Source organism: Zosterops lateralis, assembly GCF_965231275.1.
Source record: "Zosterops lateralis genome assembly, chromosome: 8".
Taxonomy (NCBI): domain Eukaryota; kingdom Metazoa; phylum Chordata; class Aves; order Passeriformes; family Zosteropidae; genus Zosterops; species Zosterops lateralis.
In genome coordinates, this window is record NC_139768.1 from 20,395,126 (window position 1) to 20,416,822 (window position 21,697).

Below are 21,697 nucleotides of genomic sequence, written 5' to 3' on the forward strand. Positions count from 1 at the left end.
GGAGATGCCTCTGCCTGAATGAAAGCCGAGTGAGACCATATGATGGCTACATATTTTATGTTTTATCCATGTTTTATTTAACATGGATTTTTACAAGAAATGTGAGGGAGAGAGCTAGAAATAGTAAAGAGGTCTCAGAGATAGAGAAAGAAAGCAGAAGAGAATCTGTTGGAACTAGATGATCTTTGAGGTCCTTCCTAAATTAAACCATTCTGTGATACTGGAGGATGTGTGGATGTATATTTCAACTTGATATTACTGTTATAATAATAACAATAATTCACTACTACTACTATTTCATCTTCTTCATCATATTATCATCCCTATTCTCCTTTTCCTCCTCTTTTTCCTCCTCCTTTTCCTTTATCTTCATCTTCTTCATAGTCTTCTTCTTCTTCGTCTTCGTTGTCTTCTTCGTCTTCTTCATTGTCCTTTTCTTCTTCATTGTCTTCTTCTTAGTCATTGTCTTCATTGTCCCATCTCCTTCTCCTCATCCTTCTCTACCTCGTTCTTCTTCTTCAGTTCTACTATTTCTTCTTCTAAATCAACTTATTCTTGTTGTTATTCCTTTTCTTATTCTCTTTCTTATTCCTTTTCCAATTTGTATTCTTTTTCTCATTCTTATTCCTTTTTTCTTATTCTAATAGTTTTATTGTTCCTATTCTTGTTTTATTCTCATTCTTATTATTCTTACTCTTCTTTTTTTGGTTCTTATTCTTATGCATAATTCTTTTCTTATTTACTACTACTATTTCTTCATCTTCTTAACCTTCTTCGTATTAGTCCTATTCCTATTATTTTTCTCTTTGTGTTTTTTTTCTTTTTTGTTGTTGTTGTGTTTTGTGTTAGATTGTTTGCTTGTTTTGCTACTGCTACTATTTCTAAAACCCAACTTCCCTCTGTTTTGAATAAATTGTGTTTGGCACAGTCATGCAGTGTGTAGTGGAGTCCTGGGAGAAACATCTCCCCTATGTGCCCCTTCCTCATGGATAAAATCCCAAAGGATCAGCATATAATCCTTTCAGGATGAGAGAAAATGTCCTTGGATTCCACCAGGGGAGGTTCTGATTGAATATGTGAAACAATTTTTCCCTGACAGAGTGGTCAGATATTGCAAGAAGTTCCTCTAGGAGGTGGTGGAGTCTCTATCTTTGGAAGTATTCAAGCATTGTCTGGATGTGGCACTTGGGGACACGGTTCTTGGGAGATGAAGGTAGTGCCAGGGTGATGGTGGGACTGGATGATTTTCAAGGTCTCTCACCACCCAGATGAGAGTTTCTGGCCTTCTCCACTGAGTCACCTGGCACCAAGTGCCCCTGACAGGTGCTGGTTTGGGGCTGGCCACATGGGTAATATTTCCTCTTGTGGAGATTAGCTTGGGATGCTCCACATCAGCCGGGGGTATTGTTCAGGTTGTAGGGCCACATGCAGGAAAAGGCAGCCTGTGTGGCTGCCCCAGACCCAGGGCAGACTGCAGGCCAGCCACTGTCTGCAGGGCCTGGGCTGGGCCAGGCAGTGGGCCCTAATCCTCAGGCAGTGGTGGGAGGCAGAGGAAGCAGAGATCCCTCCGCAGCACCCGCACCACCCGCTGCAGGCGAGAGAGACGTTTCCTGTGAGGGACCTGCTGCTGGCTCAGGGCCTGGGCTTCTAAATGGGGAGGTGAGGCAGGGACTGGCCCTAGGGGGCACAGCTCAGGTGCTCCACACTCAACCCAATCCTCGTGAGGGAGAGGCACAGCTTCTTCAGACAGCTGAGGGACACTCACTTCATCCCAATCGTCCTCCTGCAGCACGGCTGTGGGAACAGTGCTCTGTTCCCAGCTGTACCGAGCAAGGTCTTCATCAGTGTCATTTTCCCAACTGGACTGCACAGAGGGTCTCTTGCCATGCCCTTTGGATACCTGCTGGCCAGTGGACTCTTCCCAGTCAGAGAGTCTGTGGGACCTACTGACTTCTCCTTGGGAAAGGCGTTGCTCCGTGCCTTCTTCCCAGTCAGAAACTTCTTGGTAACTACCGGCATCGCCATGGGACAGCTCTTCTGCCATGGATTCATCCCAATCAGAGAGCTCATGGTGGCTTCCAGCTTCTTCCAAGGAGAGCAACTGCTCAATGTGGGCTTCTCCTTGGGACGCTTCTTGGTATTGATTGATTTCTTCTTGGGACAGGGGCAGAGGTGGGAGGCAGAGGAAGCAGAGATCCCTCCGCAGCACCCGCACCACCCGCTGCGGGCAGGAGAGATGTTTCTTGAGGGGGGCCTCCTGCTGGGTGAGGGCCTGGGCTTCTAACTGGGGAGGTGAGGCAGGGACTGGCCCTAGGGGGCACAGCTCAGATGTCCCATCCTCAACCCAATCCTCATGAGGGACAGGCACAGCTTCTTCAGACAGCTCAGGGACACTCACTTCACCCCAATCATCCTCCTCCTGCAGCACGGCTGTGGGAACAGTGCTCTGTTCCCAGCTGTACTGAGCAAGGTCTTCATCAGTGTCATTTTCCCAACTGGACTGCACAGAGGGTCTCTTGCCATGCCCTTTGGATACAGCCCGGCTAATGGACTCTTCCCAGTCAGAGAGTCTGTGGGACCTACTGACTTCTCCTTGGGAAAGGCGTTGCTCCGTGCCTTCTTCCCAGTCAGAAACTTCTTGGTAACTACCGGCATCGCCATGGGACAGCTCTTCTGCCATGGATTCATCCCAATCGGAGAGCTCATGGTGGCTTCCAGCTTCTTCCAAGGAGAGCAACTGCTCAATGTGGGCTTCCCCTTGGGACGCTTCTTGGTATTGATTGATTTCTTCTTGGGACAGGGGCAGTGGCGGGAGGCAGAGGAAGCAGAGATCCCTCCGCAGCACCCGCACCACCCGCTGCGGGCAGGAGAGATGTTTCTTGAGGGGGGCCTCCTGCTGGGTGAGGGCCTGGGCTTCTAACTGGGGAGGTGAGGCAGGGACTGGCCCTAGGAGGCAGGGCTCAGATGTCCCACCCTCAACCCAATCCTCATGAGGGACAGGCACAGCTTCTTCAGACAGCTCAGGGACACTCACTTCATCCCAATCGTCCTCCTCCTGCAGCACGGCTGTGGGAACAGTGCTCTGTTCCCAGCTGTACTGAGCAAGGTCTTCATCAGTGTCATTTTCCCAACTGGACTGCACAGAGGGTCTCTTGCCATGCCCTTTGGATACAGCCCGGCTAATGGACTCTTCCCAGTCAGAGAGTCTGTGGGACCTACTGACTTCTCCTTGGGAAAGGCGTTGCTCCGTGCCTTCTTCCCAGTCAGAAACTTCTTGGTAACTACTGGCATTGCCATGGGACAGCTCTTCTGCCATGGATTCATCCCAATCGGAGAGCTCATGGTGGCTTCCAGCTTCTTCCAAGGAGAGCACCTGCTCAATGCTGGTTTCCCCTTGAGACCCTTTTTTGTATTGGTTGATTTCTTCTTGGGACAGGGACAGAGGCGGGAGGCAGAGGAAGCAGAGATCCCTCCGCAGCACCCGCACCACCCGCTGCGGGCAGGAGAGATGTTTCTTGAGGGGGGCCTCCTGCTGGGTGAGGGCCTGGGCTTCTAACTGGGGAGGTGAGGCAGGGACTGGCCCTAGGAGGCAGGGCTCAGATGTCCCACCCTCAACCCAATCCTTGTGAGAGACGGGCACAGCTTCTTCAGACAGCTTGGGGACACTCACTTCATCCCAGTCATCCTCCTCCGGCAGCACGGCTGTGGGAACAGTGCTCTGTTCCCAGCTGTACCGAGCAAGGTCTTCATCAGTGTCATTTTCCCAACTGGACTGCACAGAGGGTCTCTTGCCATGCCCTTTGGATATCTGCTGGTCAGTGGACTCTTCCCAGTCAGAGAGTCTGTGGGACCTACTGACTTCTCCTTGAGAAAGGCGTTGCTCCGTGCCTTCTTCCCAGTCAGAAACTTCTTGGTAACTACCGGCATCGCCATGGGACAGCTCTTCTGCCATGGATTCATCCCAATCAGAGAGCTCATGGTGGCTTCCAGCTTCTTCCAAGGAGAGCAACTGCTCAATGTGGGCTTCTCCTTGGGACGCTTCTTGGTATTGATTGATTTCTTCTTGGGACAGGGGCAGAGGTGGGAGGCAGAGGAAGCAGAGATCCCTCCGCAGCACCCGCACCACCCGCTGCGGGCAGGAGAGATGTTTCTTGAGGGGGGCCTCCTGCTGGGTGAGGGCCTGGGCTTCTAACTGGGGAGGTGAGGCAGGGACTGGCCCTAGGGGGCACAGCTCAGATGTCCCACACTCGACCCAATCCTCCTGAGTAACAGGCACAGCTTCTTCAGACAGCTGAGGGACACTCACTTCATCCCAATCGTCCTCCTCCGGCAGCACGGCTGTGGGAACAGTGCTCTGTTCCCAGCTGTACCGAGCAAGGTCTTCATCAGTGTCATTTTCCCAACTGGACTGCACAGAGGGTCTCTTGCCATGCCCTTTGGATACCTGCTGGCCAGTGGACTCTTCCCAGTCAGAGAGTCTGTGGGAGCTACTAACTTCTCCTTGGGAAAGGCATTGCTCCGTGCCTTCTTCCCAGTCAGAAACTTCTTGGTAACTACCGGCATCACTATGGGACAGCTCTTCTGCCATGGATTCATCCCAATCGGAGAGCTCATGGTGGCTTCCAGCTTCTTCTAAGGAGAGCACCTGCTCAATGTGGGCTTCCCCTTGAGACCCTTTTTGGTATTGATTGATTTCTTCTTGGGACAGGGGCTGTGGTGCCAGGAAAGGGCCCCAGAACAGCCTCCGCAATGCCTGCCTCAGGCGGGCGAGACATTTCTCGTGGGAGGCCTCCTGCTGGGTGAGGGCCTGGGCTTCTAACTGGGGAGGTGAGGCAGGGACTGGCCCTAGGGGGCACAGCTCAGATGTCCCACACTCGACCCAATCCTCATGAGAGACGGGCACAGCTTCTTCAGACAGCTCAGGGACACTCACTTCATCCCAATCGTCCTCCTCCAGCAGCACGGCTGTGGGAACAGTGCTCTGTTCCCAGCTGTACTGAGCAAGGTCTTCATCAGTGTCATTTTCCCAACTGGACTGCACAGAGGGTCTCTTGCCATGCCCTTTGGATACAGCCCGGCTAATGGACTCTTCCCAGTCAGAGAGTCTGTGGGACCTACTGACTTCTTGGGAAAGGCATTGCTCCGTGCCTTCTTCCCAGTCAGAAACTTCTTGGTAACTACCGGCATCGCCATGGGACAGCTCTTCTGCCATGGATTCATCCCAATCGGAGAGCTCATGGTGGCTTCCAGCTTCTTCCAAGGAGAGCAACTGCTCAATGTGGGCTTCTCCTTGGGACGCTTCTTGGTATTGATTGATTTCTTCTTGGGACAGGGGCTGTGGTGCCAGGAAAGGGCCCCAGAACAGCCTCCGCAATGCCTGCCTCAGGCGGGCGAGACATTTCTCATGGGGGGCCTCCTGCTGGGTGAGGGCCTGGGCTTCTAACTGGGGAGGTGAGGCAGGGACTGGCCCTAGGGGGCACAGCTCAGATGTTCCACCCTCAACCCAATCCTTGTGAGAGACGGGCACAGCTTCTTCAGACAGCTTGGGGACACTCACTTCATCCCAATCGTCCTCCTCCTGCAGCACGGCTGTGGGAACAGTGCTCTGTTCCCAGCTGTACTGAGCAAGGTCTTCATCAGTGTCATTTTCCCAACTGGACTGCACAGAGGGTCTCTTGCCATGCCCTTTGGATACAGCCCGGCTAATGGACTCTTCCCAGTCAGAGAGTCTGTGGGACCTACTGACTTCTCCTTGGGAAAGGCGTTGCTCCGTGCCTTCTTCCCAGTCAGAAACTTCTTGGTAACTACCGGCATCGCCATGGGACAGCTCTTCTGCCATGGATTCATCCCAATCGGAGAGCTCATGGTGGCTTCCAGCTTCTTCCAAGGAGAGCAACTGCTCAATGCTGTCTTCTTCTTGGGACTCGTCCTGCAACCTACTGACTTCTTCTTGGGACAGCTCCTTCTCAGTCCTTGTTTCCGCTTGGGACCCTTCTTGTAACTTACTGGATTCCACTTGGGAGAGCTCCTGCTCAATGCTTGCTTCCTCTTGGGACCCTTCCTGAAACCTACTGGATTCCACTTGGAAGAGCTCCTGCTCAGTGCAGGCTTCTGCTTGGGACAAGTCCTGGAACCTACCAGCTTCTTCTAGAGATGGCTCCTGCTCAATGCTGGCTTCCTCTTGGGACCCTTCCTGAAACCTACTGGATTCAACTTGGGACAGCTCTTGCTCAGTTGAGGATTCCCCTTGGGACTCTTCCTGGTATTTGCTGATTTCTTCTTGGGACAGCTCTGTTTTTTCCTCATCTTCGCACTGAGACTGCTCAAACTCCTCAGCCAAGGCCGCCTCCTCAGCCTCTAGCTCTTCCAGGACTGATCCCCTCTCTGCCTCCTCCTGCTCCTCACTGGGGGCTTGGGCTCCCAGTGGGCCGGATGGGGGGCTGGGGGAACTGAAGGGGATGTGCGGGGCAGAGATGGGGCTTTCTTCCCTTCTTCCTCCTGCAGCTGCTGCTTCTAGTTCAGCAGCTGTGCTTTGCTCCAGATCCTCCCTTTCCTCTGGCTGCTGGCCAGATCCCTGGATCACAAGCACAGCCTCGTGCACAATCTCACCACTGATGTGCCTTGCAAAGTCCAACAGAGCCTGGCTGCAGCCTGGGGGGCTACGTGGGGCAGGGACTGGGCTCTCTGTTGCTGCCGATGGCACCTCCTCCCTGAGGGCAGGAGAACCTGGTCCCTTTTCCACCTCGGCGGGCACAGGCTCGGGGAGCTCCTCCTCTTCCCTGAGGGCAGGAGAACCTGGTGCCTTTTCCACCTCGGCCGGCTGAGGCTCGGGGAGCTCCTCCTCTTCCCAGAGGGCAGGAGAACGTGGTGCCTTTTCCACCTCGGCCGGCGGAGGCTCCGGGAGTTCCTCCTCTTCCCTGAGGGAAGGAGAACGTGGTGCCTTTTCCAGCCCGGCCGGCAGAGGCTCCGGGAGTTCCTCCTCTTCCCAGAGGGCAGGAGAACGTGGTGCCTTTTCCACCTCGGCCGGCAGAGGCTCGGGGAGTTCCTCTTCCCTGAGGGAAGGAGAACTTGGTGCCCTTTCCACCTCGGCCGGCTGAGGCTCGGGGAGTTCCTCCTCTTCCCTGAGGGCAGGAGAACGTGGTGCCTTTTCCAGCCCGGCCGGCGGAGGCTCGGGGAGCTCCTCCTCTTCCTCAGCAGCTCCCGCCTCCTCAGCCGCGGCCGGCAGCTCGTCCTCTGTGGGGCGCCCGGGGGCGGGAGCGGCGCTGGGCAGCTCACGGGCTGCCTCTCCTGCCACCTGGGTACCCACACTGCTGGGAGAGTGGGGCCCCTGCTGGGCATAAGTCTGGACATCCTTGTCCTTCTCTGGGTGAAAGGGTTTGTCCCGTATCTTGTAACCGATGCCTTCTGCACGCTGGGACAACTCCTGGCTGTTGACCCTTCTGTCCCGTTGGGGCAGCTTTTGGTCACTCCTTCCACTCCACTGGGGCAGCTTCTGGACCTTGAAGTCTTTTCCTTCCAATAGCTCCTTGTTCCTGTTGTTTCCCTCCTGAGACAACTGTGGTTCTCTGTCGTCTCCCTCCCGGTGGTATGTGTGCGGGTGGCCTTGCACTTCTTCTTCCAAAGAAGACAATTCCTGGTGTGCATCCCTTTCCCACCGGGACAGCTCTTGGTGTATCTCATCCTCTCTGTCCAGTTGGTACAACTCCTCGACTGTCTCAGTTTCTTCCCAGTGGTACAGCTCTTGCTGGGTGCCATCCCTCCACTGGACCCTCACACCTACCTCCCTCTGATGCAGCTCTTGGTGTCTCACCGTTCCCCATGGGGAAACTTCCTGGATCGTCACTTCTTCTTGTCGTTGGTAAAACTCTTGGACTGTCACTTCTTCCCAGAGGCAAAACTCTTGTCTGGTAGCGTCTCCCCATTGGGAAAGCTCTTGATCCACGTTGTATTCCCAGTCTTCATCCATGAGGGCAAAGGCCTCCTCTTCCTCCACAGTGTCCCAACAGGGGCAGGCCTGAGCTGCCCCCTGCCCTCGGCCACTGCCTGCAGAGGGCCTGGTCTGCCAGCCAGGGGAAAGGGGCTAGGGGGGCTGGGAGTTGGGGTTCACCTTGTCCTCTTCCATATCTGACGTCTGATGCACAGGGATCCTGGGAGCTGCTTCCTCCTGAGTGAGTGGCTCTCTCGGGACTGAGCTCCCCAGGGCTCTGTGCTGCTTAGATACCCCCAGGTAGGGCAGGGCAGGGCTCTGCCATGTCACAAAGGGCCTCTGGGCACTAGAATGTCCCGCATCACCCAGGGCCCTGACACAATGCTCCTGTGTCACAAAGGGCCACCTTCGCACCCCTTCGACAGCTGAAATTACCACAATTTTCAGATGGAAAAACAGAAGCTGTAGACATTTGTCAAAGATGGAAATAAAATTCAAATATCCAAGAGCTCTGGTTACTGCACCAATTGCAGAAACACTCCACTGTATGTTAGAAGTCTCTTGGAGATCACTCTGAGTTGGAGAGAAGGGACCTAAGGGCAAATAGATGGCACCAGTGGGTAGGAAGATGAGAAGAATGACAGGATTAGACATCCCCATGGATATGTTGTGTGGCAACAAGCAGAAATAGGCTATGTTTCCCATTACCAGAGAGTAAAATTTTGAAACCCAAATGGTAAATTCAGTAGCAGGGGAGGAATTTTATTTCTTCTTTTCTGATTATATCTCCCTCCTTTCTAGAGGTGGGAGCACAGAGACAGGTCAGGCTCTGAAGTACATTCTCCACAAGGGTTTCCCTGGTGGAAGGAACTCAAGTGTCCCTGAAGTTCTGATCATCATTTCGGATGGAAAGTCCCAGGGCAGCACTGCAATGCCTGCAATGCAGGTGAAGGAGAGACACATCACAGTTTTTGCAGTGGGAATCAAGTTTCCAAGGTAGGAACCTCTCCAGAATGGGCAGTAGACACCCAGCCAGCCAAATGGCCAGTCCTAGTGAGTGAGGGGTCATATCTGGCTAGATATGAGTACTGGAAAGAGAAAAGGTGTCCTAGTTTTTGCCAGAAGAGGGTTGATTTTTTTTTTTTTTTTCTGTAGCTGAGGGGGTGTAGCTGTGGATGTATCTAGGAGATAATCTATGGCACTTTATCATTGCCAGGGGTGGGGGAATGGGACTTTCTCCCTTCAGAGAGTAAGGACATTCCTTCCGTCCAAGGAGGGGGAGAAAGTGTGGTGGACAAAACAGTCAGTATTGAGATGGGCGTTCCAAGTAAATTGATTTTGTCTTATACCTTCTGGTATTAATATTTTTATTGCTGCTGTTACTGCTTGATTTCTCATCTCATTTCTGTTCCCAGTAAATTGTTCTTATCTCAATCCATGATCTTTCCCTTTTGCGTTTCCAGCTGGAGGCGAGAGGGGGAACAAATGCGAGCTTGGTTTCAGTGAGAGCGTTAAATTGGGGAATACCATACTTAAACCATGACAAAAAGGAATTTGCAGGGTAATGCAGGCATGGGGGAAATATTGACTTGGTGGCTGATGTAGAAGGAGCACCAGTTGATGAAGGAAACTTTTCCACTTAGTAGAGCTATGCTGCTGGCTGAGACTAAACACACCAAGGTTTTGGAAACTGAAGAGTGTCATGGTTTTGCATCAGCTATCTATTTGTTGCCCAGAGTTGGTTTTACTCTTAATTCTTTGTGGGGCAGACTGAGCAGCTGACCCGTGCCTTGCTCAGCAGGTGGGAGGAGCTGCACGTGCTGGCCAGTGAGCCCCCTGAGCGGCACCTGCTCTTTGCTGGAGATGCTGAGGATGCTGCCAACGGCCTGTACAGCACCTTGAGTGACCCTGTCTGCACTGCCACAGCTCCAGGTGACCCTGCTGGCCCCACCTCCATGACTGTGCTTTTAGCTCGGACATGGCACTGAGTGAAGAAGATAAGGCAGTGTCAGGAAGCATACAGGGGAATTGGCAGATGTTGCACTTCGAGGTAACCTGCTTCTGGTGCCCCAACTGGATAGCATGCTCTTCAAATACCTCCAAGCTGCAGAATCCTAAATCTTCTGCATCTTGGTTCACCTCTGAAAATGGGAATATTGGCTTTTGCTCATGTGACAGAGGATAGAGGGATAAACAGAGTTGTGTTGAATTTTCTAATGGACTTGGCTGGGCATTAAGGGGAGGTACCCGGGGCTTGCAGGAGTTAGAAAGGAAAGAACTAAGTGGTCCAGAGACAGCAGAAAATCAAACACATGAATGATAAAGGCACCAAAGGGGCTGAAAAGTGGTCATTGAACCATGAACTCAGCAGTGTGAGGTTTATAGCAAAGCAAAAGAGGTTGAATATTGAGGTCCCCAGAAAGTGGAGTAGGCTGATGATAATTTCAACAGGAAATTTCTCCTCTGAGGTCTCACAAAGGCTCTTGGAAGCTTTGCCCAGTCTGTTGTCAGGTAGTTGAAAATGGTTGTCTACTCTTACAGCCTTTGTATTTTCAGGCAATTTTGATGCTAGTTTGCCTTTTACTTTGCTACAGGCTGCAAAGTTGAGTCCCACCCTTGTGAACGCAGGACCCTGGAAACTGTGAAAGAGGTGGCTGGCAACTATGTGTGTTGGAAAGGCTCAAAACAACCCAATGCAGTGCAGGCTTCATTGTGCCCTTTCATCAGGTGAGCTGGGCACCCACATCTCTAAATATGACTGGAGCTGAGAGATAACAAATGCAGTAATGAGGCTTTTATCTGACCTTGGCCCTTTACTGGGATGAAGATCCCTCGGAAGACTGATGCAAACTGTCTCTAGTCCTAGGAAGAGAAGTTCGTTCTTTGAGTCTTAAAAATACATCCATAATCTTAAAATGTAAAAATTACAGTTGAATTAAAAACCAAAAGGGTAGATTAGATGAAATTAAGCTTTTCCTTTTGCCATCTCATGGCTGCCAGCTGGCGGCCAGTTACTAGTGTTGTCCCTAGTTCTGGGACCAGTTCTCTTCAATATTTTTATTGATGACATGGATGAGGTGTTGAGTCTTTCATTAGTAAATTTGCAGACAACTCTAAGCTGGGAGCATGTGTCGATCTGTTGGAAGGGAGGAGGGCTCTGCAAAGAGACCTGGAGTGGTTGGTTGGATGGATGAGCAGAGTCCAATAGGATGATATTTAATAAGTCCAAGTGCTGAGTCCTGCATTTTGGCCACTATAACCCCCTGCAACATTATAGGCTGGGGACAGTATGGCTGGACAGTTTCTGCCCAGGCAGAAAGGGACCTGGGAGTGCTGGCGACAGCAGCTGAACATGCATCTGCAGTGTGCCCTGGTAGCCAAGAAGGCCAGTGGCATCCTGGCCTGGATCAGGAATGGTGTGGCCAGCAGGAGCAGGGAGTTCGTTCTTCCCCTGTACTTGGCATTGGTGAGGCCACAGCTTGAGTGCTGGGTCCAGCTCTGGCCCCTCAGCTTAGGAAGAACGTTGAGACACTTGAGCACGTCCAGAAGAGGCAATGAGGTTGGAGAGGGGCTTAGAACACAGACCCTGTGAGGAACAGCTGAGGGAGCTGGGGTTGTTTAACCTGGAGAAAAGCAGACTCAGAGGTGACCTTATCACTCTCTACAACCTCCTGAAAGGTGGCTGTGGTCAGGTGGGGGTTGGTCTCTTTCTCCAGGCAGCAGCTGACAGAATGAGAGGACACAGACTCAAGCTGTACCAAGGGAAATATAGGTCGGATATTAGGAAAAAGTTTTTTTGCAGAAAGACTAATGAAGTATTGGAATGGTCTGCCCAGGGAGATAGTGGAGACACCATCTCTGGATGTGTTAAAAAACCCTGTGTTTTCAAAGAAAAATTTGTTCTATTGAAAACACATTATTAATATTTAAATTCATGACAGGTCTTATTCTTCCTGTTTCAGGTGGAAGCGAGTCTTGATAAAACACCCATCCAGATGCTTTCGAACTGTGTGTCCAGGTGGGATTTTGCTTTTCCAAAACTTTAATTTATGAAGCATGAAAGGTAATAACTAAAGAACAAAAAGACAGGGGTTTGCTTTCACTTCTCAAAAATTTTGTTCTGAGTGAGAGACTGTGATCAGTAGATGTTTAATCCATTTTTTGTTTCTCATGGGTATTTATGACTAGAGTTCTTTTGGACGAAAATGTCTCCCAGTAATTTCTCCTCCACTTGAGGAGCCAGTGAATCTGTTCATGTCCTGGGGTCAGAGTCTTGCACTGCTTTCCAGTGCCTGCAGGGGATCACTGTTCTCCAGGCAGGGGAGCATGCAGTGATGCCTCCAGTCTACACTTGGTACCATAAGCAGCATTAATGGGGAGCCTGGCATGTGCTGATTGCCAGCCTATTTCTGTGGCTGTTGAAATAGCTGTGGTCCTTCAGTCCTTTTTGCAAGTTCAGGTGACAGCAGGTTTGCTTTATCAATACAACACTGTCCAAGCAGCAGGCCAGACTCTGACCCCTTCATTGCTGCTGAAAATCTGTTAGGGCTGCAGGACCTTTAGCAATTCTCTGCTTATATGGCTGTGGGGTCACTGGCATTGTTCCAAATCAAATGAAGTCAGAGTCTGTTTTGCTTTCTTGTCACAGCCTGCTGGAGAGTCATCCCAAGTGGAAATTGCATGGAGGTGAGGGTACACCTGGCCCTGTGTTAGCTCAAACTCTGTAGCAAGAGGGGCAGAGCTGTGACCCTTTTTCCACAAATGGTGATGCTCATGCTGGCAGAGGATGAGGAGAAGCAGGCTCCCTGCTGACTACCTGTTTCTCTCTTCCCTGTCCTGTTTAGACCCTTGTGACTCCCAGCCATGCCAGAATGGTGGCACATGTGTCCCAGAGGGACTTGACAGATACCACTGCCTCTGCCTGCTGGGGTACGGAGGAGATACCCACTGTGGTAGGTGTGAACCTGTGCTCTGTCTCCTTCCCTCTTGGCTGAATCCTGCATTTGTGATGCCCTTTGTGCCACTCTGGGGGCAACTGGGGTGGGGCCAAAGTCTGAGTTTTTCTCCAAAAGACAGGCTGAATTTACTCTCATGATGATCATGACTGTCAGACCCAATGACTGGGTCCTGCTGTTGGGACACTGTGTGGGTGTGAAGAGCATCAATATTGACAATTTCTCTCTGGATTGGGTGCCTTTGTATCTAAATGCAGATGCCATGGGATCAGGTAACAGAGTCACTCGGAGAGATGTGGATGTGTCTGCTGGTTCCCTCCCTGCAGACATGGGTGCAGCAGGAGCTCCTGGTTTTGGGGGTTCAATGCAAAAAATCAAAACCTCCTGATCATTAGAAAACACCTTGTATTTACTTTCCCCAAACCAAGGTTCCGACTTCAAAGTGTCTCAGGGTGTCATAGGTAAGAGCCTAGTGCTTGGACTCTCTCCGGTATGTGGTAGTGTCATTCAGAGTGTTTTGCCTACAGCACTAAGAGAGTGGAGTTGTAATTTCTGATTTGAAGTTTGCCATCCAAAAGTTCATTAATTCCCATAGATATTTCTTGTCTCTAAAGGCTTATATGGCATCCAACCAAAACAAAGCCTGCTCCTGGCTCATTTGTCCCCCAGCTCATGATATGAATAGCGGAACATTTGGGTTACTGGACTCAACATCCCCTCTCCACAAGGCTTCCAGCAAGCCCCTGCTGGGGTTGCCCTGCAAATGACTACTTTCCTTCTCCCTTTCCAGCAGCAAAGCTGAGCCTTGACTGTGGCGTGGATCTCCTTTTCCTGATGGACAGCTCAGCAGGGGTCACACTGGAAGGGTTCTTGCGCTTCAAGGCCTTCCTCAAGAGATTCCTCCAGGCCGCGGTGGGCCAGGACTCGCCTATGAGCGTGGGGGTGGCCCAGTATGATGACAATGTCAAGATACCCATTGAACTGGGCCAACACAAGGATGCATTCAGTCTCATGAAGAGTATTGATGCCTTGAATTTCAGTGGAGGAAGAACCCTGACAGGCAGAGCCCTGCAATACATCGCACAGCATGGTTTTAGGAGTACCCCAGTCTTTGCAGATGTGCAGGATGATCTCCCACGTGTGGTTGTCCTGCTCACTGACTCCAAGTCCCAGGATTCGGTGGCAGAAGCCGCTAAGTATGTGAAGGACCAAAATCTCTTCTTGCTTGGCATAGGCAGCAGCTTCATGAGGGCAGAGCTGACCACGGTGACTGGCAATCCACAGCAGACCATTGTCTACTCAGACCCTCAGGACCTGTTCAACAGGATGCCAGAACTGCAGAGAAAAATCTGCAGTGTGGGGAGTCCTGAAGGTAAGACTGTGGTATGGGCATTGTGGGACAAGTTTGCCAAACTGTGCAGAGGTGTCCTGAATTCCAACAGGGAGGAGGGAAGGACAGAAGGACGAATGTCCTTGTTTTTGTTTGTCAGTCACAGATCCAGGGACTAACCTTCCATGAGTGATTTTTGTGATGAGTTTCTACCTATTGGTATGAAAGAGACATAGATCACCCTTTCACAATCAGTGATCAGCAGTGTTGAATTTTGCCCGTGATTTCCTGTCACTGCTGTTTGTCAGTCAGAAAGGAATAGATATATATTCTAAGAGATGCCATGTTTGTGCTCCTTTCCACAGGCTGCCAGGCTCAGTCTCTTGATTTGGCATTCGCTGTGGATGCCTCTTCTGGAGTTGGCCTGGAGAACTTTCTGCGTCTGAGGCACTTTGTCAGGAGCAGCTGTTTGCACTTCATCATCAACCGGGATGTCACCCAAATTGCCCTGGTGGTCTATGGCAGCAAAGCTCACACCATGTTTGCTTTGGACACACACACAAGCAACTCTGCTGTTCTCCAGGCCATCGACCAGGTGCCTTTCCTTGGGGACTCAGCCTCTGCTGGCAGTGCCTTGCTGCATGTTTACAGCGATGTAATGACTGTGCAGAGGGGAGCAAGGCCTGGTGTCAACAAGGTGGTGGTGCTGCTCACCAATGGAGGTGGCATGCAGGATGCAGCTGCCCCAGCTCAGCAGCTGAGGCACAATGGCATCTTGGTGTTCGTGGTGGTCATTGGGGACACAGAGAGGGACATGCTGCTGAGAGTTGCTGGGTCTCCCACCTACCTGGTCCACATCTCCTCCTATGAAGACCTGCAGTATTACCAAGGCCTTATCATTGAAAGGATCTGTGAAGGTAGGAGAGCCTCCAGTCATCATTACTCTCTATGTCAGTGCCATCAGCTGCTGCTGTTGTAGGTTTTTGGATGTTTTACTGACTAAACTTGATACTATCTTTTGCATTTTACGAGTGGGGAAACTGTGACATACATGAAACTATGACTGCCCAGAGCAATCCTGGAGGAATTAGTAACCAACTTTCCTAAGATTCTGGGTGAGAATGGGCATACTCTCCATACTTTCCATCCCTGCTACTTCTAGGTTCTGCTTTCTCTAAAAGAAAAAGAAGTTTTCTGTTTTTCTGATGTTCCTTTAAATCTGTGGAATTTGTTGTGTGTTACTGTACCCCTTCAATGTTGCTGGGTGGGTGGCTTAAGGGGCCTCTTTTTTGTGCTGGTCCCTGAGTGAGGTCTCTGCTCTCTCGTTCAACAGGTTTGTGACCAGGTGTTTGTAAAGTGGTGAGTCTGCAACCTCATCACTCCTGTTCATCCTTAATGTTCCATTACTGAAATGATGCTGTGGGCTTTTGAGATTTTGTGTTGCACCGTATTTAATGTTAAAATCAGAATCTGTCCATTTTGAAGCATTCAGATTGCTAAACAAGGCCTTCAGACAAATTGTGATTAATCTTATTTGTGGGACCAAATCCTTATCTTCAAAGTGGAAGTGAAGAATTTTCAAATATTTGTGTAAAATCTCATGTTTGGGGGTTAAAAAAAAGGTGAAGTTTCTTCAAAACTTTGAGTCATGAGTGCCAGTCCTCAGCTGGGGAAAAATATGGCTCTGACACTAAGTTTGAAACACTTGCATGTTGTCTAGAAATCAGCTTTTCAGAAAGGACAGGAGCCCTAGTTTTCAGACAGTGGTAATGAAAGTGCTCCTAGTTAAAATACCATGCCTTGTTTTCTCATTCAGAATAGCCTAAGTTTAACATCTACCTGTTCACTTTTGTTATGCTTTAACATGTTTATAAGATCAAAAGAAGCATGTTTGAGCTTCAGCACAGAGGTCCTTTTCATCTCTGGGCATGCCCGTGTTTCCTTCAGGCTTAGAAAGAGCTCCAGCCCATCTCTTTAGGGTGAGGAGCTGCCCTCCTGGCATGCTCTGCAGATGGTTTCTACCTGGAGCTTTTCGGTGTATTTCTGTTGCAGTGGTACTTTCAGCTGTGTTATTACAAAAACAATGTACTGTACCTTGAAATTAGCTAAAATGCCAGGGGTGAAGGTGAAGAGACAGGGTTCAAAGAGTCAGGGTAATAACATATCATTTCCTGAGACTGAATTGCTGCTTTCATTTCATGTGCAGGTAAATCACACTTTGTACTAGATAGGCTGGGACCAAGGACGATATAAAGATAAGCCCTTCACTCAGTCTTCTACTCCCAAGTCCAAGGCTTAATAACAGAATCATTGTCTGTGAAAGGACTTTAAAAAAATCATGATTCATTATAAAAGTATTTGAGAAACAGACCGTGCCTCTGTATACCTGATATATGGTATTAGTTTTGAGGCTCATTTGAAAAGAGTCCAGAGAAAAAGGACCCAGAGTTTAGGAGAATGTTCCCAAGCATTAAATATATATGAATCAGATTAATGGAAATACAAGTTATTTGGATCATCAAAGTGCAAGAACCTTGTTTAAAGTATGTTAACAGCAGACTTGAGTTCAGAGAAACGGTTTTGTTGCAGAACGGTTCCCCAAAGCAGGGACTGTGAGGTTATGCTGGAGAGATGAGGTGGACACATGCACCGTGAAACAGCTCCCTGGGGAAGAGCAGCACCTGGAATATGAGTGGTGTGTCCAAGAGATCCAGCTTTCATTGCCAGTGGCTCTTCCAGCCCCATGAAAGCAGAAGTGTTCATCCCTGGGAATACACTATCAGGCAGGACCCCATTTCAGAAATCCCTTGATAACAAAAATGTTTTTGAACCTGGCTTGGTTCCCCATAGAATCAACTGGAGTGAAAGACTGATATATCTCAGGTCTAGGACTGTCCAAAAAAACCCACCCAAAAATCAGTTATAATTTGGCAGTGTTAGGTATAGGTTGAGACTTAATGTGCAGAGGGAGAATGAGCACAACATCTGTTAAGCTGTAGAAAGCTTCCTGACAGATAGGGGATAATGTTTGTATTCTTTCTTCTTCTCCTTTTTCTGTTTTCTCTGTGATTTTTCTACCCTGTAGAAAAGAGTAAGGCAAGCAGCTCTACACCACTTAGCTTTTGAGCAGAGGAATTTCACACCCTCACCAACACCACAGTGGTGTTGCCAGCAGACTGGAAGCAAATTCCTCTGGGATGCTGCTACTTAACCTAATGTATTGGCAGCAAGGCAGCATGGAACACTGCCAGCCCTGCTGACAGCTGGGCTCTGTTGTGTTGAGAGGGTTGGGAAAGCTGTCACATACTTCATAACAACAGGGCTAATAACTTGGGCTGTGCTTGCAGGCTTCTCTCAAACCCCCTGGAAAAGAAGCCCAGAAATTTTGCCTGTGTTGTTTTCCATTCATGCCATCCTCACTTCCCAACTGGCAACTTTTCCTTATTCCTCTCTAGGGGAAACTTTTATCCTCTCTGGGACAAAGTGAGATTTGAACTTCAGTGGCATTTGGGATTGTGAATATGTTAGAGCAGGGCATGTGTCTTGCTCTGTGTTGCCCGTGTCTGGATGTGGGGAGTTTGCTTTTCTGTGATACACTGCCTATCATTAAATTACTCTTTTAAGCTTTACTAGGAATATTCTCCTCCAGATTAGAACACCTAGAAAAGCCTTTCTGTTCTCTAGTTTAAAGTGTTGAGACATGGTTGTAGCTTGCAACCTCTGCTATGTTTATATGTTTTTTTAGTCCCCATTAGTCCTTGGTGACATTTTCTGCAGCATTCTTGATGGATGTGGGTCTTAGCTAGTAATAATGCAGCTGTGCCTGAGCCTGCTCTTGTGCTTATGTCTGTTGCAGAAGCAAGGAGCCCCGTGAACCTGTGCAAGCCCAACCCCTGCATGAACCAGGGCGTGTGCATCCTCGGGCCGGGGAGCTACCGCTGCCAGTGCCACGGCTGGGAAGGGCCCCACTGTGAGACCAGTAAGGATCAGCAGCCCCTCCCAACTGATCCCACATCTCCACCTCTTCCTGGAGCAGAGGAGTGGCTGTAACTCTTGGACAGCAGTTTGGTGGCCAGGTTTTGGTGCTGGTGTGGTCTCTATCATATGGAAAGTGGGGAGGTTTGGGCTGCTGAGGGGAGCAAGGGCTTCTCTCAAGAAGCTGTGCATTTTTATACCTTCACTAAGTGAGTTGATTGTGAGGGGGGGCAACAAGGTCTAATAGTTTTGGTGATCTTCTACTCTCTTCTGTTCCCCTTTTTCCCTTTGCCCTGCTAGAAGAAACAATCTTTCCTATGTTCCCCAGGGGGAAAGATTTGACTCTCTTTTAATGGGAGGGAGCTGTTTCTGTTGGAGCAGACCCCCTCACTATTCCTTTCAATGCTGTCCATGGTGTAAAAGCCACCCCATTGCCTTCCTTCTCTTCAGCAGGGAGCAATAGCCAGGAGGTGGGAACTCTCTGGCTCCCTAGAGGTGACCCTGTGCCCAAACCATGAAGTTCTCAATTTAAGTGGATTTTTCCCTTGCCCAATATTTTGCTTTTTACCTGAGCCCAGGAATTCTGACTTCCAGTCTGTGGCCTCTAACATCTGTCAGCTAAGGCTAAAGGAATGCTTGTTTGGTTGTTGTGGATTGTGTGTGACCTTATCCTTTGGTGCTAAAGCCCTCATCCCATATCTGTGTTTCTCTTCTGCCACAGGAGTTGTCCGGGGTGATTCTCCAAGGTCTCCAGCCCTTCCTCCACGTTCCCCTGTGCAGTGGAGTCCAAGGGGCTTGCAGCACTTCTCCAGAGCCCTCCAGCATGGCAAAAGGCAAATGGATCAGAGGCATTGACACAGATGTGTCAGTGGTTTCAGTTCTCTATCCAGGAGCACTTTCTGCCACTCACAGGCACCGTCCTGCACTGCCCTTGGCAGTGATGGAGTTGCTCCAGCACAGGGACTGTGTTAAGGCCATTCCCAATTCCTGCATTGCACAAACTGGGCTTTCCAGCATTCTCTTTCTTTTATAATTGAAGTAAATATTTGTGTTTAAGTATTTCTTTCTGGCATTTTGCATTTCCTCATCCAGGTCTTAAGGTCGTGATTGTTTTGGGGTTTTTTAATAGATTTTGAGAGTTCTGTGAGTTAGTCTAAAAATATGTAGAAATCTGAACAATTCTGGAGCTCCTGCTGAAGAGGTATAACACAGATGATGCACTTGTAGCCAGGTGCTGGAGTGAATGGCTCGTTACATGCAGGAAGACAGAGGAAGGAGAACTGATTACAAGTCTTTATTCTGTTTCATATGTTGTTCATGCTGCTTTCTTCTCTGAATTGACTGGGCTGTGATGGTTCATATCTCCAAAGACAGTTTGGCCACATGCCTGCATCCTTTGGAGCATCAATCTCACCTCATTGCTGGGTCAATTTGCCCACAAACCTGTAAAATTTACATAACTGCTCCCCCAAAGCCCATGGTTCCCAGTGTTGGGAACCATGTGTCACTTGTCTGCTGACTTTCCCATGGTGTCTGTCACCTCAGGAGAGCATGGCCAGGTCTGCAGAGAGCCAAGGCAGAGATATTAACTGTGACTGCCAGTGCTCATGAGAATACTGTCTATTGTTCCCAGCAGAAGAAAAATCCCTTCACCCAGATGCCCTGGCCCCGTGTTTGAATAGTAACATTAGATGGACAAAGAGAGACACAAATTGCTCAGCAGGTTTGTTGTCAAAAGAAGAATGGTCTGAAAGCACTCTCAGGATGAAAGCTGGCACTGAGACACGAGAAGCACTGTCAGGCCTTGTGGGAGAAACCAGGCTGGGAGAAAGAGGAAATTCTGCTTTCCTTTCACTGTCACTTTGGTAGATTGTCTGTGTCCTAAGGCACAGCAGAATAGAGGCTTAGTTGAAGGGCTGACATTTGGGATACAAAGGGAAACGAATCTATTAATGTTACTTAGGCATGGCCGTAGCTCAGCATTGCCTCTGCTGTTAACCTGTCAGTCTTCTCTTCACGTGGGGAGAAGAGGCTTGATCAGACTCACACCAAAGATGTGGTTCTTGGTATGGTGCAGAGGTGCCTGTGGAGCTGGCTGGATTCCAGCCAGGCTGCTCTCAAAAGTCTCTCTGATCTCCTTGTGCATCCTTGTCTGTGTGATGGGTCCGGGTCTGAGGGACCCCTCTTCTCACCCTGCTGCCCTGGTGGGTGTGCAGCTCCCTGGGGGTTTCTCTGCCATCGTTTGCCTAACAGCATCATTAACTCACTCCTCACAGGCTTTTGTCCCCTGCCCTCTCTAACTGCAGTGTATTTACATTGCCTGGGACACAGCTCTGGAGCTGGGACATGCATTCCTGGCCTTCTAAAAGTGCTTAAGGCCTTTTCCTTGGCTGTTTGCAGGGCAGTTTGTACAGTGCTGCTGAGCACTTTATCTTGTGGCTAATGGTTTTAAGCTTACAGATACACAGACATCTCTGTGTGATTCAGGAAGCACAGACTGCAAAATCTCATGCTGGAGACAACACTTTAATGCTGAACAGGATATATCTATCTCTGCATCAGTTTGTCAAGTGGAGATGATGTGAGGGATTGAAAACTCACAGAGTAGCTCAGGAAAGCTGGCTTTTAGACCCAGTTTTTGGGCTCTCAGCACACCTGGCTGAGATCTCTGTGCCCAGAGTGCCCTGGGGAACCCCACATGTCAGGGATCTACATGTGCTATAATTGTGACCTTCCTTCTGACATCCCTTCTGAAAGCAGGTGATTCCTGAACCCCTGTATAGATGCTCAGACATTCTCTGTCAGCAGCAGCACCCACCAGCTCTCCTGTTGTATGAGACAAAGCACTTTGCAAGGCAAGAAGGTCATGGGGCATTGGGAGGAGATGGGAAAAGCCAGCCTAATAATTAGGATATATGGGATGGTCTTGGAGAGACCTGTTGATCCCAGAGGCAAGCAGAACACTGCGGGACGTTTTTTGGAGCTGTTTTATTTTTCTTTTTAAATATTTGACTTGAAGTTCCTGGCTAATTTCTAGGCCCATTCTCTTGTAATTTTTTTAAAAGTAAGTAGGTTAGTGGCTTCGGTCTCTGACATGATCCTTTATTAAATTCACTCTCAAAGTCTTGCCTTGATTCAGTCAGAAATATTTAATGAGACTTTTCCTGATGGGAGCTCATTCCCTCCAGGCTGGGTCAATATTTGAGGCTGGCACAGGCACTGAGGAGGAGAGGTCCCTGCAAAGCCAGCACTAATCCTGTCTGGCATCAGAGGAGCTCAGAGGATGCTGTCTGTGCCAGCTTGTCATTAGTGTCTGGGCTGCTGTTACTAATGGAGCTGTGAATTACTCTCACTCTGGAGGATTGCGGGGTGAGCTTTGGCTGGTCCTGGGCCATATGCTGACCCCAGGAGAGAGCTTGTTTCTCCTTCAAAAAAAATGGGATTTGAGTAAGTGCCACGATTTTCACTTCCTTTAGCCTTGCATTCCCTCAGCAAGCAAAACCATGTCTG

General features: G+C 49.6%; 1 protein-coding gene across 3 annotated transcripts in view; it reads left to right on the forward strand.

The window, feature by feature from the left end:
- VWA2 (von Willebrand factor A domain containing 2) overlaps nucleotides 1-19,176 on the forward strand; it is a 30,870-nt gene extending 11,694 nt beyond the window's left edge. For all 3 annotated transcript variants that reach the window (XM_083866704.1, XM_083866705.1, XM_083866706.1), the window contains 9 exons: nucleotides 8,729-8,923; nucleotides 9,729-9,859; nucleotides 10,522-10,654; nucleotides 11,890-11,945; nucleotides 12,772-12,879; nucleotides 13,673-14,254; nucleotides 14,578-15,129; nucleotides 18,069-18,191; nucleotides 18,909-19,176. In XM_083866704.1, the coding sequence (XP_083722830.1) occupies nucleotides 8,729-8,923; nucleotides 9,729-9,859; nucleotides 10,522-10,654; nucleotides 11,890-11,945; nucleotides 12,772-12,879; nucleotides 13,673-14,254; nucleotides 14,578-15,129; nucleotides 18,069-18,191; nucleotides 18,909-19,042 (2,014 nt within the window). In that variant the 3' untranslated portion in view covers nucleotides 19,043-19,176. The remainder of the gene's footprint in view (nucleotides 1-8,728; nucleotides 8,924-9,728; nucleotides 9,860-10,521; nucleotides 10,655-11,889; nucleotides 11,946-12,771; nucleotides 12,880-13,672; nucleotides 14,255-14,577; nucleotides 15,130-18,068; nucleotides 18,192-18,908) is intronic.
- Nucleotides 19,177-21,697: the final 2,521 nt, after the last annotated feature.